This window comes from Geotrypetes seraphini, chromosome 6 (assembly GCF_902459505.1).
Source record: "Geotrypetes seraphini chromosome 6, aGeoSer1.1, whole genome shotgun sequence".
Classification (NCBI taxonomy): Eukaryota; Metazoa; Chordata; class Amphibia; order Gymnophiona; family Dermophiidae; genus Geotrypetes; species Geotrypetes seraphini.
In genome coordinates, this window is record NC_047089.1 from 95,557,248 (window position 1) to 95,584,986 (window position 27,739).

A 27,739-nucleotide genomic window follows, 5' to 3' on the forward strand; every position below is an offset into this window, starting at 1 on the left:
AGAGGAAATGCCACTCTGGATTTAATCCTAAATGGACTAAGGGGACCTGCAAAGGAAGTGGAAGTAGTGGGACCGTTGGGAAACAGTGATCATAATATGATCAAGTTCAAGGTTGAAGTAGGCATACCGAACGGAAAGAGAACCATAGCGACATCTTTCAACTTCAGGAAAGGAAACTATGAAGCAATGAGGGAAATGGTAAGGAAGAAACTTAGGAACACTTCCAAAAAATGGCAAACAGTAGAACATGCCTGGTCTTTTTTCAAAGACACAGTGAGCGAGGCACAAAATCTGCACATCCCCAGATTCAGAAAGGGGTGCAAAAAGGGTCGAACAAAAGACCCAGTATGGATGACTAAAATAGTGAAGGAAGCGATAGGCAATAAGAAAAATTCATTCAGGGAATGGAAAAAGGACAAAACTGAAGGGAACCAGAAGGAGCACAGGAAGTATCAAAAAGAATGTCACCGTGTGGTTCGAAAAGCCAAAAGAGAGTATGAAGAGAGGCTAGCCAGGGAGGCACGAAATTTCAAACCGTTCTTCAGATATGTTAAAGGGAAACAGCCAGCTAGGGAGGAGGTAGGACCGCTGGACGAAGGAGACAGGAAGGGAGCGGTGAAGGAGGAGAAAGAAGTCGCAGAAAGACTCAACATGTTCTTCTCGTCTGTATTTACAAACGAAGACACAACCAACATACCGGAACCTGAACAAATATTCAATGGAAATCAAGCAGAAAAATTAACATCCATGGAAGTGAGCCTTGATGATGTACACAGGCAGATAGAAAAACTTAAAACTGACAAATCCCCGGGTCCGGACGGAATCCATCCCAGGGTTCTGAAGGAATTAAAGGAGGAGATAGCGGAACTACTGCAGCAAATTTGCAACCTATCCTTGAAAACAGGCATGATCCCGGAGGATTGGAAGATAGCCAATGTCACGCCCATCTTTAAAAAGGGATCAAGAGGTGACCCGGGAAACTACAGACCAGTGAGTTTGACTTCGGTTCCGGGGAAACTGACGGAAGCACTGATTAAAGAACACATCGATGAACATCTGGAAAGAAACGAACTTTTGAAAACAACCCAACATGGTTTCTGCAGGGGGAGATCGTGCCTAACGAACTTATTGCACTTCTTCGAAGGAATTAACAAACGGATGGACAGAGGAGACCCCATAGACATCATATACCTTGATTTCCAAAAAGCCTTTGACAAGGTGCCTCACGAACTTCTACTCCGGAAACTGAAGAACCATGGAGTGGACGGAGACGTACATAGATGGATCAGGAACTGGTTGGCGGGTAGGAAACAGAGGGTAGGGGTGAAGGGCCACTACTCGGACTGGATGGGGGTCACGAGTGGTGTTCCGCAGGGCTCAGTGCTCGGGCCGCTGCTATTTAATATATTCATAAATGATCTAGAAACAGGCACGAAGTGTGAGATAATAAAATTTGCGGACGATACAAAACTATTTAGTGGAGCTGGGACTAAAGAGGAATGCGAAGAATTGCAAAGGGACTTGAACAAATTGGGGGAATGGGCGGCGAGATGGCAGATGAAGTTCAACGTTGAGAAATGTAAAGTATTGCATGTTGGAAACAGAAACCCGAGGTACAACTATACGATGGGAGGGATATTATTGAATGAGAGCAACCAAGAAAGGGACTTGGGGGTAATGGTGGACATGACAATGAAGCCGACGGCACAGTGCGCAACAGCCGCTAAGAAAGCAAATAGAATGCTAGGCATAATCAAGAAGGGTATTACAACAAGGACAAAAGAAGTTATCCTGCCATTGTATCGGGCGATGGTGCGCCCGCATCTGGAATACTGCGTCCAATATTGGTCTCCGTACCTTAGGAAGGATATGGCGTTACTCGAGAGGGTTCAGAGGAGAGCGACACGCTTGATAAAAGGGATGGAAAACCTCTCATACGCTGAGAGATTGGAGAAACTGGGTCTCTTTTCCCTGGAGAAGAGGAGACTTAGAGGGGATATGATAGAGACTTATAAGATCATGAAGGGCATAGAGAGAGTAGAGAAGGACAGATTCTTCAAACTTTCGAAAAATAAAAGAACAAGAGGACACTTGGAAAAGTTGAAAGGGGACAGATTTAAAACGAATGCTAGGAAGTTCTTCTTTACCCAACGAGTGGTGGACACCTGGAATGCGCTTCCAGAGGGAGTAATAGGGCAGAGTACAGTACAGGGGTTTAAGAAAGGATTGGACAATTTCCTGCTGGAAAAGGGGATAGAGGGGTATAAATAGAGGATTACTGCACAGGTCCTGGACCTGTTGGGCCACCGCGTGAGCGGACTGCTGGGCATGATGGACCTCAGGTCTGACCCAGCAGAGGCATTGCTTATGTTCTTATGTTCTTATGTTAATATACAATGAAAGCATTGCATGCAAATAGATCTCATGCATATTCATTGGGGAAATCCTGAAAATCCGACTGGATTGCGGCCCTCGAGGAGGGACTTTGACACCCCTGATCTAAGGGTACTGAAGAAACATAGGAAAGTTCTAGTGGCTCCGCTGGATGACATTTTCAATGCTTCCCAAAAGTCAGGAATGGTACTGGAAGACTAGAAAAGGGCAGATGTGGTCCCTCTACACAAAAGCCAAAGGAAGAGATATGAAACTGCAGGCCTATAAGTTTGATTTTTGTGGTACTTACATTGATGGAAATGTTTTTAATTATTTTATGGGATCTTGTGTTTCCATCTTGTAGGATGAATTTAAAAGAAGATTTTAATAACCATTAGTTAATGTCTTCTTGTGTTTGTCTTGTTGAAACATGTTTAGCATTTCTTAAATATATATGCATGTAATTTTGTAAACCACATAGTTAACTGTAGGATCTGTTAAATTATGTCGTTACAAAATATTTCTGTAGAGAACGTTCTCTTTTCAAGCTGCTAAATTGAATGGTTGGTTCAGCAAAATTATATTAGGATCTTCTTCTTATCTTGATTTTAGAAAATTATTGGAGACCCAACTATTTGAAAAATTTATATCCTAACTCTTTTAAAAATTATTGCATTTTTACTGTTCGATTGGTTCTTATTTGTTGTAAACCGCTTAAAACCATTCTTTTAAATTGTACTTTTCTTTTAAATCATATTCTCCACTGTAGGATCGGTTCCTATTTATTGTACATTGCTTAGAATTGTATTTTCCTTTTAAATTGTACTCTTCACTGTATGACTAATTATTATTTGTTGTAAACCACCTAGAACCATTTTTTGGTTAAGCAGTATATAATAAATAAAATTATTATTATATGGTATATAATTTTTTAAATTAAATAAAACAGAGAATAGTGAAGTTTATGGAATCCAATGATTTACAAGACTCACATCAACATGGTTTAATTAGAGACTGGTCTTGTTAGACAAATCTGATCAATTTATTTGACTAGTTGACTAGAGTTGCATAGAGAGAAAATGCTAGATTTGGTGTATTTAGATTTTAGCAAAGCCTTTGACACAATTCCACATAGGTGGCTAATAAATAAACAGAGTGCCCTCGGTATGGGCTCCAGAGTGACAGACAGTTAAGAACTGGTTGACTGGAAGGTGATGGAGAGTAGTATAAAAATGGGGTTCACACCAAGAAAGGGATGATATTGGTTGTGTGCCACAAGGTTTGGTTCTTGGACCTGTTCTTTTGAATACTTTTATAAGCAATATTGCTGTAGGGCTGTCTGGTTTGTCTCTTTCCATATGACATCAAAAACTTCAATAGGGTAGACACATCTTATAGTGTGGATAACATGAGGAAGGACCTATTGAAGCTCGGTCTGGAATTTGGCAGCTAAGATTTAATGCCAAAAAATGTGATATCACGCGTTTGATCTGCAAACACCCAAGAACAGTGCAGTTTAAGTGGTGAAGAACTTTTGTGCAGAAAAGAGGAGCAAGTCTTGGGTGTTACGGTATGTGATTATCTTAAGGTAGATCCCTTGCTACATGGTATTACCTGTCATTCAACTAGTTCAGGGATGGGCAACCACAGTCCACAAGGGCCACAATCCAGTTAAGTTTTCAAGATTTTCACAATGAATAAGCATGAGCTCAATTTCCATGTTCTCTTTCCATTATAGGCAAATTGATCTCATGCAGTATCATTGTGGCAATCTTGAAAAACCGACTGGGTTGTGGCACTCAAGGACCATAGTTGCCCACCCCTGAACTAGATCTTCTGCTCCAATAATTAAGCATGTTCCAGGTTGATATCTTTAAATATCTCAGTGTCCAGATCAACAATCAATTATTCTCAGCAAAGATCTCAGCTGTCCTTAAGCAATTTAAAGGGATTAGACCTTTTCTTGTCAAATCTGCCCAGCACACTTATTTATTCTGTGATTATCTCCCATCTAGACTATTGTAACATGGTTTATATGGTGTGAGGGAGTGAGTGGTATAACAGAAGGTTTCTCTTCAAACACTCCATCACTGATGTTGAAATTAAACAACCTTAGGGCAGGTGGTGCTAACCTGCTGAGTCAGAGGAGTGGGACTCAGTAATGGAGGTAGTTAAATGCCCTAGGACAAAACAGATCAGAGAGACCCCAAGTTGTAGGTCTCCTGTGGGTAGAGGGGGTGAGGCTCCAAGTGAATTGAATAAATCCTCCCAAAGTGCTGGCTGGGCTGCAGTACCTGTGGGAGAGTCTCAAGGCAGAAAGGAGTGGCCTTAACTCAGAGGTCTTGCACCCTGTGTTAAGAAATGGACACTTAAGGACTGTATGAAAGAAACAGAAGACTGTAAATGTAAAAAAAAGAGTACCTTTACTTATCTATGAAGACCCAGGCCCTGAGTTTCCCAGCTGGAACCAGACCTGAATTTATGTGTGAGTAACTTGAACTGTGCTGAGGAAGCCTGACAAAACAGAACTGTTCAGCGAAGAAGAAATAATTGTCAGTACATTGTTGCCTACATTTGAGCCTGAGTTTGTGACAGGAATCAACTGTGCTATTGTAATTGCTGGTTCTAAACTAAACTAAAACTTAGCTTTATATTCCGGGTCTTCAACCAGAGGAAGCTCGACTCGGTTGACAATAGTTAAAAAAGATATGCTAAAATTGCAAGGGGATTAATTTTTGAAATGTTCAATTATAATGGTTCAATAATAAAGCTCTTCTTTTTTTACTTATACTATGCTCTGCTTGTATCAGCTACGCTGCCACACACAGGTACCGGTATTACTTCTTCTGGACTGAAATGTTTACAAACTATTCAAAACACTGTCATTTTTCTTCCGTGTGGAGCTAGGAAATTTAATCATGTCAGCCTTTTGCTTTATAGCTTCACTATACACAGGTACCCCCACCCCTCTACAGTTATTTTCCACACCTCTGCATTTGCTCTTTGCTTCTTAAATAATTTTGTTTAGGTCAGTATCTCTCACACTTTTTTAGTTCCGGCACACTAAACAGAGCAAATGTTTTTCATGGCACATTATAATTGAAATTAAAAAATTTGCAAAACCAACCAAAAATTACATTTGAGAGTTATTTATTTCAAGTTATTTAAACTATGTATGGGTAATTGTAACAATGGTGAAACTAAAGTAGATAGAACAGAATTGCTAATGCAATGGATGAGCTTGTTTTTTTAGTGCAAATTAACTCAAAATGTAGCTCGACAAGTAAACACACATTTCATCAGAGAATAGTTAAGCTCTGGAATATGTTGCCAGAGGTTGTGTTATGATGAGCAGATAGCGTAGCTGGTTTTAAGAAGAGTTTGGACAATTTCCTGGATCAAAAATCCATAGTCTATTATTGAGAAAGACTGCTTGCTCTGGACTGGTAGCATGGAATGTTGCTACTCTGGGTTTTGGCCAGGTACTACTGAGAACGGGCTACTGGCCTTGATGGACCTTTGGTCTGACCCAGTAAGGCTATTCTTATGTTCTTATCCACTATCTGTAATCATTCTCCTTTTTCCAATTTAATTTCTGTCAGAGCTGAAAATCCAAGTTTGCAAAGGTAAAAATATCTAAATGGTAACAAAGCCTTGATTGCTTTGTTACATAGAAACATAGAAGATGACGGCAGAAAAGGGCTATAGCCCATCAAGTCTGCCCACCCTACTGACCCATCCTCCTAAGTCTATACCTAGCGACCAATATTCCAGTTCGACCCTCGTAGGGATCCCACATAGGTATCCCATTTATTCTTAAAGTCCAGCACGCTGCTGGCCTCGATCACCTGCGCTGGAAGCTAATTCCAACGGTCAACCACTCTTTCTGTGAAGAAATACTTCCTGATGTCGCTATGAAATTTCCTGCCTCTGAGTTTGAGCGGATGCCCTCTAGTGGCAGAAGGTCCCCTGAGAAAGAAGATATCATCTCCACCTCGATACGTCCCGTGATGTATTTAAATGTCTTAATCATGTCTCCCCTCTCCTTACGTTCTTCTAGAATGTAGAGCTGTAGTTTGTTTAGTCTCTCCTCGTACGAGAGACCCTTTAGCCCCGAGATCCTCCTGGTGGCCATCCGTTGAACCGATTTGATTCTAAGCACATCTTTACGGTAATGTGGCCTCCAGAATTGTACACAGTATTCCAGATGAGGTCTCACTATGGTTCTGTACAATGGCATTATGACTTCAGGCTTCTTGCTGACAAAGCTTCTACTGATGCATCCCATCATCTGCCTTGCTTTAGATGAAGCCTTCTCCACTTGATTGGCAGTTTTCATGTCTGCACTGATGATTACTCCTAGGTCTCGTTCCGCCGAAGTACAAGTTAAAGTTTCTCCATTCAAGGTGTAATTTCTGCATGGATTACCGCTACCGAGGTGCATAACCTTACATTTCCCAGCGTTAAAGCCCAGCTGCCAGGTCGAGGACCATCTTACCAATGTAAGTAGGTCCCGTGTCATACTATCCTGTAAATTACATTCCCTTACTATATTGCATAGTTTAGCGTCGTCGGCGAAAAATGTTATTTTACCCTGAAGCCCCTGAGTCAGATCCCCTATGAATATGTTGAAAAGGAGTGGGCCCAGGACTGAACCCTGCGGTACTCCGCTGGTCACCTCCGATGTTTTAGAGAGGGTACCGTTAACCATTACCCTTTGAAGTCTTCCACTTAGCCAATCATTGACCCAAGTAGTTAGTGTTTCTCCTAACCCCATCGATTTCATTTTGCTCAACAGCCTGCGGTGTGGGATGCTATCAAATGCTTTACTGAAATCCAGGTACACGATGTCCATAGACTCTCCCAAGTCTAGCTTCCTTGTCACCCAGTCAAAGAAGCTGATGAGATTAGATTGGCAGGACCTACCCCCGGTGAATCCATGTTGATTGGGATCCCGTAGATTTCCCTCAGACAGGATCGTGTCTAATTCGCGTTTAATTAAAGTTTCCATGAGTTTACACACTATTGATGTGAGACTCACCAGTCTGTAATTTGCAGCCTCTGCCCTGCAACCCTTTTTGTGCAGGGAATGATGTTGGCTGTTTTCCAGTCCAAGGGTACTCTCCCTGTGCTTAGGGAGAGATTGAAGAGTGCGGCTAGCGGTATCGCCAGGACATCGCACAACTCTTTGAGCACTCTTGGGTGCAGATTGTCTGGTCTCATGGCTTTATTTACCTTTAGTCTTGACAGTTTGCTGTAAACTTCACCTGGTGTGAACTCAAAATTCTGAAACGGGTCGTCCGCACTTGACTTAGCCTCTAACTGAGGACCGTGTCCTGGTGCCTCGCAAGTGAAGACAGAGCAGAAGTATTCGTTCAGTAGTTCAGCTTTATCTGAATCTGCTTCCACGTAATTCCCATCCGGTTTGCTAAGGCGTACTATCCCGTCTGTGTTCTTTTTCCTATCACTAATATACCTGAAGAAGGATTTGTCCCCCTTCTTAATGTTCTTTGCTAGAGTTTCTTCCACACGAAGTTTGGCCTCCCTAATTGCTATTTTGACCGCTGTAGATCTGGTCCTATATTCCATGATGGCTTCTCTTGTTTCCGTATGCTTGTTGGAAAGAAATGCTTTTTTCTTCTCCTTAACAAGGTGTGAGATCTCTGCGGTGAACCATTGGGGTTTATTGTTTCTTTGTCGTTTATTTACTGATTTTATGAAGCGGCTAGTTGCTTCATGTATGGTTGATTTCAGTGTTAACCACTTAGCTTCTACATCATCGGTCTCCACTTGGTCCTGCAGCGTCCGATGGACAAAATCTCCCATGCGTGCGAAGTCTGTGCCGCGGAAATGGAGTACCTTTGTTTTCGTGTTTGATCTAGGATAACTAATGCAAAAAACAAACAAAAAGCAACTAAAATTGTTTGCTGTTAGTTTTCAAGGACCAATCAGATTAAAGAATGATGCTTGTCTGGGCGGTTGTATCCTTACAAATGCAGACGCTCAAAACATGTACATCACAAACACATAATTCTGTCAATGTCATCTATTCTAGTTTATACTTATGAAGGAAATTTTTAAAAATAAAGTAAAATTCTGGAATCTCTTGTAGTATACCTGGAATCTCTTTGGGGCACACAGTTTGAGAGACACTAGTTTAGGTCTTTGTTCAGCAGCCCATTCCCATCAAAAATTCTTAAGGTATTTGGCCTTCTTCTTTATTGCCTCTTTTCTTTGGAATTATTTGTTGATCAATATGAGCTTAATCCTCTTGTGTTAAATTTAAAACAGTTACAAAAACAACATTGCAGACTTTATTCTACCTCAGAAAACACTGAATGCTTGATTGTTTCAAACGCCACAAAGTGTATGTGTTTAGCTGTTAGCAAAGTATGTTAAATTTCTGTTACTTTCCACAATAAAGTGAGGACATTAAAGGTTCATTTAATAAAATACTGTTAGATTTTTTGCATAAAATGTATTTTTATCATTATTTAATGAAAGGACAATGCTCTCCTGTTCTATCATGGTAAACATAGAAACATAGAAAGTGACGGCAGATAAGGGCCAAGGCCCATCAAGTCTGCCCACACCAATGACCCTCCCCTACCTCCCTTTGTGAAGAGATCCCACCTTTTGATCCCATTTAGCTTTAAAATCAGGCACACTGCTGGCCTCAATTACCTGTATCGGAAGATTATTCCATCGATCTACCACCCTCTCGGTGAAGAAGTACTTCCTGGTGTCGCCATGCAATGTCCCTCCCCTGATTTTCCACGGATGCCCTCGTGTTGACGTGGGTTCCTTGAAGAAGAAGATATCCTCCCCTACCTCGATACGGCGCGTGAGGTATTTGAATGTTTCGATCATGTCCCCTCTCTCCCTGCGTTCCTCTAGGGAGTAGAGCTGCAATTTATTCAGCCGTTCCTCATACGGGAGCTCCCTGAGCCCTGTTACCATCCGTGTGGCCATTCGCTGGACCGACTCAAGTCTCAGCACATCTTTGGGGTAATGTGGTCTCCAGAACTGCACACAATATTCCAGATGGGGTCTCACCATGGACCTATACAATGGCATTATGACTTCGGGCTTACGGCTAACGAAACTCCTGCGTATGCAACCCATGATTTGTCTGGCCTTAGATGAAGCTTTCTCCACTTGAGTTGCAGTCTTCATGTCCTCACTGATTATTACTCCTAAGTCACGTTCCGCTACAGTTCTCTCTAGGATCTCACCATTAAGACTGTAAGTCTTACATGGATTTTTGTTGCCAAGATGCACGACCTTGCATTTTTTGGCGTTGAAATTTAGTTGCCAGGTCCTGGACCAATTCTCCAGTAGGAGGAGGTCATGTGCCATACTATCGGTCTTGGATTTGATGTCAGGTCCTGTTGTGTTCTTGTCTACTATATTCCATAATTTGGCGTCATCGGCGAATAACGTTAATTTACCCTGAAGTCCCTCAGCCAAGTCCCTTATGAAGATGTTGAATAAGATTGGGCCCAAGACTGAGCCTTGCGGTACTCCACTGATCACCTCTGTCATTTCTGAGGGGGAGCCATTCACCACCACCCTCTGAAGTCTACCTCCCAGCCAGTCCCCCACCCATGTAGTCAAGGTATCACCCAAACCTATAGAGTTCATCTTGCTCAACAACCTGCGGTGTGGTACGCTATCGAATGCTTTGCTGAAATCTAAGTACATGACGTCCAGGGACTCCCCAATATCCAGCTTCCTCGTCACCCAGTCAAAGAAGCTGATTAGGTTGGATTGACAAGACCTCCCCTTTGTGAACCCATGTTGGCGGGGATCTCGCAGATTCCCCTCGTTCAGGACCGTATCCAATTGGTGTTTGATTAGAGTTTCCATTAGTTTGCTCACTATTGATGTGAGACTCACTGGTATGTAGTTCGTGGCTTCCGTCCTGCATCCTTTTTTATGTAGTGGAATGACATTAGCCGTTTTCCAGTCTAGCGGGACTCTTCCCTTGCTAAGGGAGAGATTGAAGAGTGTTGATAGTGGTTTCGCCAAGGTGTCTCTTAACTCCCTGAGTACTCTGGGGTGTATGTTGTCTGGCCCCATAGCTTTGTCAACCTTGAGTTTGGATAGTTCGCTGTAGACACTACTGGGCGTAAACTTGAAGTTGAAACACGGGTCTATTGAGCTATCCCCTGTTGGTAGCTGAGGGCCGGATCCCTAATAGTAACACTATCCACTAATAGTAACACTATTAGTGGGATTCTAAGGAATTCAACCCTCACTTGTTATATTATTTCTCTACTGATTTATTATTATTTTTCATTAACTAACTTGACATAAAGGCCTGGATTCTGCAAATGGTGCTGTTAGCGGCAGCTGCCTGCAAAAACAGTGCATAAGAACATAAGCAATGCCTCTGCTGGGTCAGACCTGAGGTCCATCGTGCCCAGCAGTCCGCTCACGCGGCGGCCCAACAGGTCCAGGACCTGTGCAATAATCCTCTATCTATACCCCTCTATTCCCTTTTCCAGCAGGAAATTGTCCAATCCTTTCTTGAACCCCAGTACTGAACTCTACCCTATTAAGCCCTCTGGAAGCACATTCCAGGTGTCCACCACACGTTGGGTAAAGAAGAACTTCCTAGCATTTGTTTTGAATCTGTCCCCTTTTAATTTTTCCAAATGCCCTCTTGTTCTTTTATTTTTCGAAAGTTTGAAGAATCTGTCCCTCTCTACTCTCTCTATGCTCTTCATGATCTTGTAAGTCTCTATCATATCCCCTCTAAGTTTCCTCTTCTCCAGGGAAAACAGTCCCAGTTTTTCCAATCTCTCAGCGTTTGAAAGGTTTTCCATACCTTTTATCAGATGTGTCGCTCTCCTCTGAACCTTCTCGAGTATCGCCATATCCTTCTTAACATCCATGGAAGTAGTCTTGAAGATGTACACAGGCAGATAGAAAAATTAAAAACTGACAAATCCCCGGGTCCGGACGGAATCCATCCAAGGGTTCTGAAGGAATTAAAGGAGGAGATAGCGGAACTACTGCAACAATCCAATATCCTGATACAATGGCAGGATAACTTCTTTCGTTCTGGTTGTAATACCCTTCTTGATTATGCCTAGCATTCTATTTGCCTTCTTAGCGGCCGCTGCACACTCTGCCGTCGGCTTCATTGTCATGTCCACCATTACCCCCAAGTCCCTTTCTTGGGTACTGTCATTCAATAACATCCCTCCCATCGTATAGTTGTACCTCAGGTTTCTATTTCCCACATGTAATACTTTACATTTCTCAACGTTGAACTTAATCTGCCATCTCGTCGCCCATTCCCCTAGTTTGTTCAAGTCCCTTTGCAATTCTTCGCAGTCCTCTTTAGTTCGAGCTCCTCTAAATAGTTTGGTGTCATCTGCAAATTTTATTATCTCAAACTTCGTCCCTGTTTCTAGATCATTTATGAATATATTAAATAGCAGCGGCCCGAGCACTGAGCCCTGTGGGACCCGACTCGTGACCCTCCTCCAGTCCGAGTAGTGGCCCTTCACTCCTACCCTCTGTTTCCTACCCGCTAACCAGTTTCTGATCCATCTATGTACGTCTCCTTCCACCCCATGGTTCTTCAGTTTCCAGAGTAGACATTCATGGGGCACCTTGTCAAAGGCTTTTTGGAAATCTAGATATATGATATCTATGATGTCCATCCATTTGTTAATTCCTTCGAAGAAGTGCAATAAGTTCAACAGGCACAATCTCCCCTTGCAGAAACCATGTTGGCTGGTTATCAGAAGTTTGTTTCTTTCAAAATGTTCATTGATGTTTTCTTTTATCAGTGCTTCTGCCATTTTCCCCGGGACTGAGGTCAGACTGTAGTTTCCCGGGTCACCTCTTGATCCCTTTTTAAAGATGGGCGTAACGTTGACTATCTTCCAATCCTCCAGGATCATGCCTGTTTTCAGAGATAGATTGCAAATTTGTTGCAGTAGTTCCGCTATCTCCTCCTTTAATTCCTTCAGAACCCTTGGATGGATTCCGTCCGGACCCGGGGATTTGTCAGTTTTTAATTTTTCTATCTGCCTGTGTACATCTTCAAGACTACTTCCATGGATGTTAATTTTTCTGCTTGATTTCCATTGAAGAATTGCTCAGGTTCTGGTATGTTGGATGTTAAGAACATGTTAAGTCTTTCTGCCACTTCTTTCTCCTCCTTCACCACTCCCTTCCTGTCTCCGTCATCCAGCGGTCCCACCTCCTCCCTAGCCGGTTGCTTCCCTTTAACATATCTAAAGAACGATTTGAAATTTTGTGCTTCCCTGGCTAGCCTCTGTTCATACTCTCTTTTGGCTTTTCGAACCACTCGGTGACATTCTTTTTGATACTTCCTGTGCTCTTTCCAGTTCCCCTCAGTTTTGTCCTTTTTCCATTTCCTGAATGAATTTTTCTTATTGCTTATCGCTTCTTTCACTATATTAGTTAGCCACACCGGGTCTTTTGTTCAACTCTTTTTGCACCCCTTTCTGAATTTGGGGATATACAGATTTTGCGCCTCGCTCACTGTGTCCTTGAGAAAAGACCAGGTATATCTACCATTTGCAGTGTTCCCAAGTTTCTTCCTTACCATTTCCCTCATTGCTTTGTAGTTTCCTTTCCTGAAGTTGACAGTTGTTGCTATGGTTCTCTTTCCTTTCGATATTCCTACCTCAACCTTGAACTTGATCATGTTATGATCGCTGTTTCTCAACGGTCCCACTACTTCCACTTCCTTTGCAGGTCCCCTTAACCCATTTAGGATTAGATCCAGAATGACATTTCCTCTCGTTGGTTCTCTAACAAGCTGCTCAATGAAACAATCTTGTATAGCCTCCAGGAATTCTGTCTCCCTTGCGCATTTTGAGCTTCCAAGACTCCAGTCTATCCCGGGGTAGTTGAAGTCTCCCATAATAACTGTGTTACTGTTTTTGCATTCTCGCTTCATCTCGCAATTCGCATGATCATCACGCAACAGTATCATTTTCAGAATCACGACCAAGTCTAAAGTAGGCACCAGAAATGTAGGCCAAGGTTTTATAAGACTACATTTCTAGCACATACTTTACATGAGAATTATGTCCCTAGAGGTGACGAAGGATAGCTACATCAACTTCTGGTGTAAAACCATACCTACTTTAGACAAAGGCATCTTTAGTACCTCTATGGACATGGTTCGGTGATACTTTTAGTAGATATCTCGTAAGTCACTACATATAATACAAATATCTGTGATGCACTAGCACAGTGGTTCCCAAACCTGTCCTAGGGGACCCCCAGCCAGTCAGGTTTTCAAGATATCCCTAATAAATATGCATGAGAGAGATTTGCATACCTGTCACTTCCATTATATGCAAATCTCTCTCATGCATATTCATTAGGGATATCTTGAAAACCTGACTGGCTGGGGGTCCCCCAGGACAGGTTTGGGAACCACTGCACTAGCATATCTCTAAGCTAACATATTCACAACAAGGCCCCTACTTAGGAAAACACAACTACAAGCAGCCACAAACTTAAATAAATGTAGACAAAAATCAAACTTAAACCTCAAGAAACCATATGCAGTTCAACATCAGAGAGAGAAACAGCACTATACACTTTGAAATATAAAAAGAAAGCAGTGCAAATTTATAGTAAAATTGCAATTTTTGTTCATGAAATTAAAAATAAAATTACTTTTTTCTACCTTTGTTGTCTGGTCATTTTATTCATGTTTATCCCAGTTTCTGCTTTCTTCTGTCTTTTCTTAATTTTCTTTCCAGGGTCTACAGTCTATCTGCCTCTTTCTATGCAAGCTATGGTATTATTTTGTAGTCATAATTTCTGAGAATTGTTTGTATGTTTATTTTATCATGTTTTTGTTTTAAAATTATGTACACTTCTCCCTCCGTATTCGTAGTGGATGCGTTCTGGCAACAGGCATGAATATGAAAAAACCGCGAATAATGTATCAACTGTTATTTGCGGTTTTTGGAAAGTGACATTGTTTTTACTATTGAAATCGTGCATAACATATCAACTGTTATTTGCAGTTTTTGAATTAAGCTGCCACTATTACTACTATAGAAATTCTCAAATTTTTATTACTGTATACAACAATACCTGTACAGTCATATTTCCAGGGCAAACAAGCACCGATTTCTGGGCAGCCAACCAGGCCAGGCAAGCAAGCAAGCAGCGATTTCATGCACGCTGGGAAGAAGCCTTTGTCTCTAGGGATACTGGGAAGCAGCGTTTTCTCAGTGCACATTGGGAAACATGGAAGCAGTGAATCTGTGCAAGAAAGCATGGCAGCAGCGATTTTCAAAGTTACAGTACAGTAATGGTAAGTGATAAACTTTTTTATCGGTACTGTCCAGAAAAGTAAAATTAAAAATCTTTAGTGAAGACGTTTTTTGGGGGTGGAATCAGCAGCCGAAAAATTGCGAATAAGCGAAACCACAGGTACGGAAACCACAAATACAGAGGGAGAAGTGTATGTAAATTATGTAATAATCAATACACTGATAAATATATCCTCATAAATATAATGTGATATTTTGTAAAGTGCTCAGACCCAATAACCGATTTAGTTCAGTGTTATCACTTAACTGTGGTTGCCAATGGGACCATCATCGCTATTTTTACAGTCCCAAACCTCCTGAGTTACCAATCAAACACTCTAATATATTGCTATATAATGGTAACTTATCTGAAGATGATAACGGGAGGCAGGTTGTTGATTAATCGGCAGCCATAGACTGGATCATTTAAAGTAATGGTGCTCAATAGGTGATCATTTTAAAACCAATAAAGTGTCATACTGGAAAACCGAGCTCCCTCTAAATAATTTTACCACTGAAATTTTAAACCAGATATCTTCTATTATGACTCAGATAGAACAGTGGACAATTAATTTCAAACTGAAACTCAATACAGAAAAGACCAAACTAATGACAAAATAAACTCATTGCTTCATCTTAATGGTCATGACTATCTGATTATGAAATCTATCAAAATCCTGGGAGTCACACTAGGCTGACATTTAACACTAGCAGAACACATGAACTTAGCAGTGCAAAACTGATTTTTTTATATTGTGGAAATTAAGAAACATAAAAAAATATTTTGATCCTTTATCATTCAGACTATTGGTGCAGGCATTAGTTTTATCTATTTTAGACTATTGTAACATCATCTATTTAGGAGTACCCAAAAAAACATTCTAAGGAAATTAAGGATAATTCAGAATTCAATTGATTTTTGGTTTAAAAAAGAACAACCATATTACTTCATATTATCGTTTACTTCATTGGCTGCCTTTGGAAGCAAAAGTGTTATTCAAATTTTCCTCTATCTGCTTTAAGCTAATATCGGGATTGTCTTACCTTTTTCCTCATTTTGTGTAGCATAGACCATTAAGAGAAACTAGAAACTTCTACTTATTTGCTTATCCAAAAATGAATGGGTGTAGATATAAGACCTTCTTAGATAGGACCCTAGCATTTCAAGCTGGTAGGCAACAATCTTGGTTAAGTAAATGTATTCAGCAAGCTATGTTATTCTATTGCAGTTTTCAGAATTAATTAAGACCACTTTGTTTGATAAGTTTATTACTTAGTGAGTTTTATTATTGAAATTCTATTTTACAAATATTTGTATTTTTTACTGCGTTATTCTATTTTGCTGATTGTCCAGCTCTTTTTAGTGTAAACCGCCTAGAACTTTTGGTTATGGCGGTATAAAAGAATACAGTTATTACTATTATTATTATATTGATTTAGCAAAAGGGCGTCTGGCTTCATAATTGTCAGCTGGTAGACTGAAGGTAGAGCTGCTCACAATCTGGATGTACCACTGACTCCTCACTCCCTCCTCCTCCAAGTGGCTGGCAAACAGCATGGAGGACTACTGTGGCCATGGCTGAGCGGAATCAGCTGCCTACCTCGCATGTCGGGCCTGCCCTTGACCCGCACCTCCATTCCCCACAGCCCGGTAAGCTTAAATTTGGATTGTTTTTTAAACTACATTAGTAGACTCAAATATAAACCGAGACCCCCATTTTTTGTTAATTTTTTTGACTAGATATTCACCTACGAAGGTACGGGAGAGGGTGGGAGGGTGTCAGGGGAGTCTGGAGGGGAGATGTCCCTGGTTGGGGAGGTTGGATGTTCCAGGGGGATCCAGCAGGAGGGAATGGGCATATCTCCTGCTAGGGGCCTTCAAAAGGGGGGGGGGGGAGGGTCAGGGATTATGGCAGGAGGGAGTGGGTATCCTTGCTAGAGCCACTTAGCTGAGCGTGGCAGTGGTATCCCCCCCCCCCAATTATTTATATAACACTGAAAGGCATACCCATTTAACTTTCAATAGATGCTCCCTGCTCAGAAGAGCTTACAATCAAATTTGGACAGACAGGACATCTCAGAGTTGGGAAGATTTTGGTTAAAATGAATTATACAATGGGTATAGGTATCTGACAGTGAGTGAGAGTTAAGGGTTGAAAGCTGCTTCAAAAAAGTTTATATTTAGTTTTTGAAATGTAGACCAGCATTTTGTTGGCCTACATTTCAGGTGTCTGTTGCAGCCCTAGGGAGATGTCTAGGGCCACTTAAGCTCACCCAAGGCCACTTCTGGGTGAGCCCCTGCCCAGCCTTGGGTGAGCTTAATAGTCCTGACACATCTTCCTTGACCTAAACAAAAGCCTACAGTGTAGGTCACCTGTCTCAGGGCTTAAAAAAAAAAGAAAAAAAAAAACCCACCAAAAAATCAACATATCCCCAAATAATAAGCTTCTCACAAAACAGAAATTACTATATCCCTCACTACTACCTCCTTTGGAAACACAGCATTTGTATGACTAGATAATCATAAAAGTGGAGGAGGTGGCATAGTGGTTAGAATTGCTGCCTCAGCACCCTTAGGTTGCAAGTTTGATCCCAGCTTGCTCCTTGTGACTCTGGGCAAGTCACTTAACAATCCATTGCCCCAAGTACCACCCCCTCCCCGGTTGGCAGCACAGTGTTCAGAATGTGCTGCTCTTGCCGGCATTGAGCCTTCCTCTCTGAAAGGTCTTGCCTTCGCGGAAACAAGAAGTAGGCAGGATCCAGCAGAGAGGAAGGCCCAATACTGGTAAGAGCAGCTAATTGGGAATGCTGCTGCTGCTGTCGGAAGAACATGGCATCCAAAATAATAGCTCAAGGTTGTCATCCTTCAGCCCCCACAGGTTCTCTAGTGAGGATAGAGGCCAGCATAGGATCAACCCAATTCTGAGCTATCACTCTGTCTCCTAGGACTCTTTACATTGTGAATCGGTACCATTAGGATCAGAAAGGAGAAAATAAATCTTAAACAAATTAGCATGTTTATTTCTCATTGTGAAGATTTCTTCATTGGATTTAATTACATTCCTCCTTGACTCAGTCTTCTAAAGCTTTCTATTTTTTATTTTTAAACCTTGCAAACTAAAAGGCTTATTTCAAGTGTGCATACTTGTTCAGATCATGAAGAATTCATCACTAATGTATGCAGTTACATAAATATAACCTTAGCAACTGAAAATCCAGTTAAAACTGATGGAAACTTCTAAAGATGCTAGAGCATAATAAGCTAGCAAATTATGTAACATTTGGCTTTAGAATTTAATTTGCAGCAAGAACAAAAAAAAGCTAACTTCTGCTAAGGATAAAATGCAATTATGTGCATTGAAATGATGCTTGTTTTATCCCATGTACATTAAACAGGCAGCATTTATATACTATACTAGCTGATGCCCCGGCGTTGCACGGGTATTTAATTATAGCAATAACACTGTAAATGGATTCAAATAAAGATACTTTATAGTGGTGAATGAAATTATTTTTTTACAGCTTTATAAAAAGTACAATATTCAAATTATAATGTGAAATATTTGACAAAATGAATACAAAACAACTAACACAAAACTTGATTATAAACAACATTTTTAGTTTCACCTCCAGGAGCAAGAACATATAAATTCTTGGGTGAAGAGACCCCCAGAACATATCACCCCAGGTAGTGAGGGATCTGCATACCAAGTTTCGTTCAAATCGGTCAAGCCGTTTTTGCGTGATCGCGGCACATACACACACACACACACACACATACATACATACCTCCGATTTTATATATATAGATTTGTTATGTATGCAAATAATATTTACAGACAACTAGAGGCAGGTTACAACACCATGTCATAAAGTTGTACTTTTCAATATAAATATGCAAGTGATATCATATTAGCATAAGAAACATTGACAATGATCATTATAAGCCAGAGTAGGCACTAATATTATGCATTTATTGAATCTTGCTTCTAAAAGAATGAATGAAAGAACAAGAGTGGAGGGGGGGGGGAAAATGAAATAATAAAAATTCAAAAATAGTCAAGTCAGAAATTACCAAGTAATTGCTATTGTTATCCCTGGCATATAGTTACATATTAATTTCTACAGTTTTTTAGGACTTCGAAGAGGACATGGTAATACCAACTCCTTCAGTCACTATTACTTAATTCCAACTGTGTGACTAGAACAGGTACAATAGTAATATCTGTCTACAAAAGTTAATAACTGACCCCCTCTTTTATGAAGCCATGTTAGGCTATTTTATCACCGGCTACGGTGGTAAGAGCTCCAACGCTCATAGAATTCCTATGAGCATCAGAGCTAATACCGCCACGACTGGCGATAGAAAACCCTAATGTGGCTTCATAAAAGGGGACCTGAATCTTACCTGTTGGAGGAATCATTCCAGGAGACATTAGGCCTGGGACTGCATGTGGCATGATATGAGAATTCTCTGTAGAGGTGACACTTTGTGTTCTTTTAGGAGGCCTTCCTGGTCTCGAACTGGGGGGGAAAAAAAACAATTATTTTTGGGTCTTTTTGTTTTACAATTCTACTCTTTTAAACATCATTTCAAAATTGTTTCAAGTAGTAAGTAGCATATGTGGCATGATATGATAATTCTCTGCAGAGGTGACACTGTTTTCTTTTAGGAGGCCTTCCTGGTCTATAACGGGGGGGGGGGAGGGAGGGAACAATTATTTTTGGGTCTTTTTGTTTTACAATTATACTCTTTTAAACATCATTTCAAAGTTGTTTCAAGTAGTAAGTAGCATGGACTGTAAATAAATTTGTTTCAAGGACGGTTGCTTTTGCAGTTAGATGTAATAGACTTCCATCACTAATTAGATTACATGCTGAATTCATTTTCTTCATTGAAGATCAGTCGCTCTTGATGCATAATTCATAGCCTGCACCTCGTTACCTGCTTCTTCATATTAATATCTATACACAGTCTGAATTGCCTCGTTTGCATATGCTAAAGTTCTGCATGCAGCCTTCAGCATGAAAATTATGCACTAACTTGTAATAATTATTACACTCAGCCTGCTATTGATTTATGAGACTTTTAAAAACCAAATATGTGTAGTACTTGTAATGAATGATATTTTAAGGTTCTTCAGGAAATTAAAAGGCAATGGCTGCCTAAGGAAATGTTCTGCTTGTTTGATTTAATACTACAGTTAGTTGGGAGGTGGAATGAAAGAGTGATTCAGACCTATAGCACATTTTTCGATGATATGTTTTATTACTTTACACTGCTAGCCTGATATCTCGATGATAAATGGCATTACAGATCTAATGTGTGAAAAGGTCTTGCAATTTCTTTACTTTTTGTCATTTAAAAGATGTCAAGTTCTCATTTAACCCATATTCTACATAAGGAAATACTTGTGCTAGTTTCCTTATGTTTAACAATATGAAAATACTATAATCATTAGCAAATTACATTCATAGAATGGTATTCAACCTTTCTTACGTTGTGACACATTTAATGCATGTGTTCATGTGTAATACAACAAACACTAAAATCTACAGCTCAACAACAAAAACAAAATATTGTTTAAAAAATGATGCAAGGGAAACAAAATATTCTTAAACAGAATTTTCAAAGAAGTTATAATCTTCACTTACTTCCCCCCTCCCCCTTTTACAAAAGTGTAGAGTGTTTTTTAGTGCTGGCGGTGGCGGTAACAGCTCCGACACTTATAGAATACCTATGAGTGAACAGAGCTCTAACTCTTGAAGTACCTAGGTAGCTGATCTGCACAATCTCTCCAACAACTGATCTCATAAACTGTTAGTCACTAATCTCCAACTGTGTAAGTTTTACTCAATTTGTAGCATTTTTTTTTTTTAAATTATTGTAAACCGCGGTATATAAACTGTTATTATTATTATTAACTGCCGTGGCTGGCGCTATAAACCATGCTACGCTTTTATAAATGGAGAGGGGGGGAAGTTAATTTATCATTTAGAAATCTGGGACTGATGTGTTGTATACAGTTTTTCAATAAGGGCTGGAATGGTAGGCAATTTACACTAAATTTTATATCAACATCAAGAAACTTTTACTCATTCTAGAGTCTACAGCAGGGGTGCCCAACGCGTCGATCGCGATTGACCAGTAGCTCAGGAAGGCAACGTGAGTCGATCGCAGAGCCCATCCCGGGCTCTGTGATAGACTCGTGTTGCCGTCCCGATCTACCGGGCCTATCAGCCTTCCTCTCCCCGACGTCAAAGACGCCGACGCCGGGCATTAGGCTGTTTTTGTCATTTCGTGGGGGGAGGGGGGGCGTGGTGGCATGGCGGCGGCAGCAGCAGCAACAGCAACAGCCTGAAAAAGAAATCATCCTGGCCCGGGTCGGTGTCATACTCTGGAACTTCTACCTCTTCCAGCAGCCCTCTCCCTTCTACCTGCTTCCTGCCACACCCCCTGCTCCGCGGCTCTCTTCGCCAACTCAGCAGCAGCGATCGACACAAGCTTCTGATGTTGGGGCCTACCCTCTGTGAGTTCCGCTTGTTTCAACTTCCTTTTTCCACAAAGGCGGGACTCGTAGAGGGAAGGCCTCGATGTCGGCAGCTTGTTTTGATCACCGCTGCTGACGAGTTGCTTAAGAGAGCCGCGGAGCAGGGGGGTTTTGCCAGGTGCAGGTAGAAGGGAGAGGGCCAGATGCAGAACTCATGGGTGAGGGAGCAGAAGAGAGAGAGAAAGAGAGAGGGGAGGGAAACAAAAGGAAATATTTCATACTGGGCTGGGCTGGAGTGGAGGGAGGGTGGAAAGATTCTGGCTACAGGGTGCAGTAACAAAGGAAAAGGGGGGAAAGCTGAAAATGGAGATAGTGACACAAAGAAGAGAAAGAGTAAGCAGGACCTACTGAATAAGGATAGAGATACAGAGGGGACATGAAGAGGAGGTGAATGCTGAGTAATGCTGAAAAAGTGGGAGGGGGAGATAAAGACATTGAAAGGGCAAATGGTGAACATGGGGTAAAGACAAGGACAGAGACAAATGAAGATTCTGAAAAAGTGGTGAGATAGGGATATAGGTGAGATGGACACAAAGAAGGGTGATGCTGGAAAATAGGTGGAATGGTAATTCTGACAGACACAGAAGGGAAATGCTGGATCAAGGAGAGATGGGGCTCAGGCTGGATGGAATGAGGAGAAATGCCTTGTTGGCCCGGAACTTCCTCTCCTACGTCAGAATTGACGTCAGGGAGCGGAATCCTGGTCAGCGCGACGCTTCTGCAGGGAAAGCTTGGGACGGCGGTGGCTTGGGGGCTGTTCCCTGATGGCGGTGGCAGCAAACCGAGTGGCTTGGGGGAGGGCATGGAGAAAGAAAGAAAGAGGGCAGACAGGGAGACAGAAATAAAAAGTTGGGGGAGAGAATGAGGTCTGGAGGAGAGGAAACATACAGGAGGCTGAAAGAAAGGAAGAAAGATTGGATGCACAGTCAGAAGAAGAAAGTGTAACCAGAGACTCATGAAATCACCAAACAGCAAAGGTAGGAAAAATGATTTTATTTTCAATTTAGTGATCAAAATGTGTCTGTTTTGAGAATTTATATCTGCTGTCTATATTTTGCACTATGGCTCCCTTTTACTAAACCGCAATAGCGTTTTTTAGCGCAGGGAGCCTATGAGCATTGAGAGCAGCACGAGGCATTCAGCGTAACTCCCTGTGCTAAAACCTACTATTGTGATTTAGTAAAAAGGGAGAGGGTGTATTTGTCTATTTTTGTATTTTGTTACTGAAGTGACATTGCATAGAGTCATCTGCCGTGACCTCTTTGAAAAAACCCGGAATATGAATAATTAACATTTTCTCTGCCTTTCAGTGTGCTTTGTGTTTTTTTTTTTATTTTATTGTTGGTAAATCATTTTGACTTAGTCATTATAAAAGTAGCTCGCAAGCCCATAAAGTGTGGGCACCCCTGGTCTACAGTATGCAGAGTACAGAGTTTGGATGTATTCCCTTACAGATTCACACAAAATAAATGTGTGTTCAAATTCTGTATCTTCTCAATAACTGCAACACAAAATCCCTCCACTGTCAGATACTGTGAATTAAAAGAAAACCTGGCAAATAAGCTGCTCAGAAACTTTGTAGGAAACAGAATCTATGGATAACAGAATAGTTCCAGTTGGGGCTGGTGGCAGCAATTAATATTGGGGATGGTGGGAAAACAGAAACAGGGACCAATTATGGAGATCTGAAATACAATAGCTCTCAGTTAACTGGCACCCATGGGGATCAATAGATGTCAGATAAATGTAGTTTTTGGTTGCTTGAGAGTCACTATTAAAAATAGGACTAATACTATACCCTATACTATGCCATACCATAAACTGTTCCAGAGAAACTACCGGACATGTGGTAGACAAAGCATGGGTATACTCAGGTGTGCGTGTCAAGTTTACACCTAAATTTCCACCAGAAATTGATTTTATTTTCATTTTTATTTACAGTATTTCTTATATATTTTTTTTTCTGATTGCTTGAGAGTTCTGGTTAATTGAGTTCTGATTAACAGAGAATCTACTGTACTGATTTTTCTGCTCTTCCATGCTTGCTTGTAGAAATGGGTGTTAAGAAAGGCACAGATTTGCAGTGTATACCAGTACCACATTTTTGGAGACACATCCCATTTCTTAATGACACACTGCCCGATTCAGGAAAAAAAAAATTGATTCAATTCGATTCAGCCTATCGAATCGATTTTTTGATTCGATTTGATTTTCCTTCCCAATTGGGTGTTTTTTTCAAACATCCTAGTGGGTTTATTTTTATAGCCTCTTCACCCCATTTGCCCTCTCCTATCCACACAGGCGCTGTGGTGTAAATAAAATAAACAAAAAAAAGTTTGTTCTTTTTGCTCATTTTTTAAAGCTCATGTAGGGAAGCAATCAATCTATATAAGAAGTGTGGGCAGGAATAACCAAGTACAGGGCCAATAATGTTTTTTCCGCGGACATTTATGGTGTTACCAATACTGTTAGAATTCACAAAAAAGGTACAGAACATAGGAACAGCATAAGCCCTATTACAAGCTGAGATGATTATTAATACCCTGGGACTCCTATTAGATGATACTCATAAGAGGCCGGAGCAGGAAACTTCCGACAGTGAGGTCAATATATGTCATCCCGTGCTGCTCACACTCAAAGCAGTGGCGGTTGGTCAGGCTGGAGCCAAGCTCCTGTACTCGCCAACCCCAGACTAGAGAATGACACAGTGACAAAATTCATCACCGTCCCCAGCCCCGCGGATAACCGTGGGAAATAATCCCATGTCATTTTCTAGTGTCTATTTCAACCTCGGTCCTTCTACACCAGCATTCTTCAAAGCAAAGCTTGCGGGTCAGTGGTTGTGCCCAATTATACTCCGATTCTTCCCTCTCTCCTTAAAGAATGACATGATGATGGTTTCCCGCGGTTATCCACGGGGACGGGAATGGTGATGAATTTTGTCACCGTGTCATTCTCTACCCCAGACCTCATCCTGCTCCTTCGTGGGCTTCTTTACCATAACAGAAGTGACAGACAATGAGGGGGGGGGGGCGCAGAACCGTTTCTAGACTGGGCCCCCTTCTACTAAACCTTGCGAGAGCAACACCCACTCACACACTTCAGATATAATCTGTGCCATGCATAACCCCACCCCGAAGCAACAGCAGCCAATCCGTGGGCACCAAATTGGGAAGGCCGATTTTTTTAATAGGGAATCAATTTGAATCGATTCACCCAAAGTGAATCGTTGAACAGATTTGAATTGTGAATCGGGCAGCACTGGTCCTGACACTGATTGAGAACTACTACATTACTAGGATATTCTTTAGAGCACAGCACTATAAAACCTGCATGCATGTAGTAAATACAAAGTTGCCTCTTTTCTGTGGATACTGCAAATTGAAGGCCAACCTCCTTCAGTGTAATTTTCCTGAGATACTTAACAATGGCAGGCAAATATTAAACATTATCTGCTATCTGCTATGTGAAACTGGAGAATATTTTCATACAAAAGCAACATAGAAGATAGCATAGTGTACTATGCAGTATACAATTCAGTCATACCACATTAAATCAAGAGAGTGAATCTTCTTACAGGAAACAGATATCTAGTCACATGCTCACCAATGTGCTTTACCAGTGTTACTACAGTACATGCCTAAGTGTGTCAAATATCTCCAATATTGATGTCACTTCTAGAGAAGCACATTATGTAAGTGTTTTCAGCTCTATTTCTAATGCTGCAATGTTGAACTTTGAGGGGGGAGGGGAATCAGCATTAAACAGAAAAGATATAACTATGCACAAACTAGTTAAAACAAAATGGGAGATATGGACTCTCATTCTTAGCCTTCAAACATACCTGTGGTGATACCAACGCCTTCTTCTATTATACTGTACTAGCAGTTTTTAGCGTGGTGAGTCACACTGAATGGCCTGCGCTGCTCTCAACGCTCAAAGAGTTCCTATGAGCGTTGGGAACAGCGTGGGCCATTCAGTGTGGTTCTCTGCATTACAAACTGCTAATGCAGTTTAATAGAAGAGGGGGTATGTGTTTGGGGTTTTTTTTAAACCTTTTCAAATATTTAACTTTACCGTTATAAGACTGTAAGGGTCTAGGTCCTGCCTATAACAATACAAAGCCTAATAGCATCCTTCTGCATTTACATAAGAACATAAAAATAACCATACTTGGTCAGACCAATGGTCCATCTAGCCAATATCCTGTTTCCACAGTGGCCAATCAAGGTTGCAAATGCCTGGCAAAAAAATAAATAGAAGCACAATTTCATGGTTCTGATCCCAGGGCAAGCATTAGCTTCCCTCATATTTGTTTCAATTTGTTTCAATAGCAGACTATGGACTTTTTCTCCAGGAACTTGTCAAAACCTTTTCTAAACCCATCTACATTAATCACTGTTACCACATCCTCTGGCAAGGTTGGGTCAGTTACCCAGGAAGTTACAATAGACAGTTTGACAAAGACATTCAATAGAGTTGCTTGTACAGGTAGATCAGTACAGGTTTCAATACAGTTACAATGCAGGCAAAGGAGTGAGTGAATTGTTTTGGAGAAAGTCATGGACTTCAAAAGTTTCTATTGATATTCTATTTCCTGGGAGAGTTTAGTGCTCTTTAGAAAAACTGAAGAATTATCATCTTGCTTCATAGAAGAATGGAAAGCCTTCCAAGATAAACAAGAGGCGGAGAAGCAAGAAAAACATAAGTTGGAGGAAGAATTACGGCGTAAGGATGAAGAATTGAATAAGTTGATGGAGGAGAGAAGAAAAGATCAACAAATGATGATAGAGAGATTGTGTATGGAGGGGCCTAGAATGGCTACTGCCATGTATATTCCTAAAGATAAAGGATTTCTAATTTTGAGGGTACACCGAAGAAACATGGATTGGATTGAGAAGACAAAAGCTGCATTGAAAGTTCTGAGAATTCCTCCTGAATATCAACTGGAGATAGTAAAAGATTATTTGGTGGGTCAAGCAAGCGACACTGCTAGATTTCTGGAGTCAGGATCTCAGCAGACAATGGAAGATTTATTCCAAGTTTAAAAAACCATGTATGGTGATAAAGTGCCTGTAATGGTACAAGTAAAATAATTTTGCAATATAAAGCAGGCATATGTAGAAGATATAAGAACTTATGCATATGGTTTACAGGATAAATAATCAAGTTTTAAAGCTATAGATGCCCAATGTTTAGCAACCCTCAGAAAATGTTGAAGAAACGTTTTGAGTTGGGTATTAAAGAAGATGGTTTGAGAAGAGAGATGAAAAAAAAGATAGAAAGAGTGCCGGATATGTCCTTCACTGCGTTGTTGCAGGAAGCAGTTAAGTGGGCTGAGGAGGATCCTCCAAGAATATTAGCTCGCAACCGTAGTGAACCTGTCCTGAGAAGTATGAAAGTAGAAGAAGATAAAGTTACTGCTATGAAGACAAAATTGAAAGATTTGAAGCAAATGGTGACACAGTTGTTACAGCAGTCTCAGAGTTTTTCACAAACACAATCAAGATACTCATGGGATAGAGAGATAAATTTTAGTAGTAATGGTGGTCATCAGTTTGCTAAAAATTGCAGCACTTTCCCTACAATACCTCTTGTCTCAGGGCTAAGCTCCACCCTCCGGCTCCCCGGGCCTATTCTACTATTCCCAGCCCTTCTTTAGCTCTTCGGCGTCCTCCCGCGGCCTATGACATAGTTCTTCTACGCATGTGCAAAAGTCTGCACGTGCATCAAAGCTTCTCCTCACATTCCCTGGTGGCCGGCAATCAGCCCCTTTTGCTCCTTGATGATCCAATGGTACCCATGGATTTCCTCCCAGGCTTTCTGCTTTTGATATACCTGAAAAAGCTGTTACTATGAGTTTTTACCTCTTAGGCAAGTTTCTCTTCATATTCTTTTTAGCCTTCTTTATTAATGCTGTGCATCTAACTTGTCAGTGCCTATATTGCTTCTTATGTTCTTCATTTGGATCCTTTTTCCATTCTTTAAAGGATGCTCTTTTGGATCTAATAGTCTCTTTCATTGCACCTCTTAACCATGCTAGCTTTCATTTGCTCTTCTATCCACCCTTATTAAAAAGCAGAATACATCTGGTCTGGGCTTTCATAAATGACATTCATGCCTGATTTAAAGTCTTATCCTTTGCCATCAATCCTTTTAGGTTTTTAGCCAATTTTATCATTGTCACCCTTACAAAAATTAAATCCCATTAAAGTAGATTTATTTAGCCTCATCACTCCAGATATGAGCTCAAATTTGAGCATGTTAGGATCACTGTTTCCCAGCAGCCCTACATACTACTAAGGACTAAATCTAAAATAGCTACCCCTCTTGTTGGTTTCTAGACCAGTTGGTCGAAGAAGCAGTCATTTATTACATCTAGAAATGTTACCTCTTTAGCACTTCTTGATGTTACATTTATCCAGCCAACATTGGGGTAATTGAAATCACATATACCAAAACAAACCCACTCTCTTCTGCTGTGAGAGG

The 27,739-nt window shown here is 40.9% G+C and overlaps 1 protein-coding gene across 7 annotated transcripts in view; it reads right to left on the minus strand.

The window, feature by feature from the left end:
• DACH1 (dachshund family transcription factor 1) overlaps window positions 1-27,739 on the minus strand; it is a 1,064,146-nt gene that overhangs the window by 646,236 nt on the left and 390,171 nt on the right. For all 7 annotated transcript variants that reach the window (XM_033948397.1, XM_033948400.1, XM_033948395.1 and 4 more), the window contains exon 2: window positions 19,108-19,223. In XM_033948397.1, coding sequence (XP_033804288.1) covers window positions 19,108-19,223 — 116 coding nt within the window. The remainder of the gene's footprint in view (window positions 1-19,107; window positions 19,224-27,739) is intronic.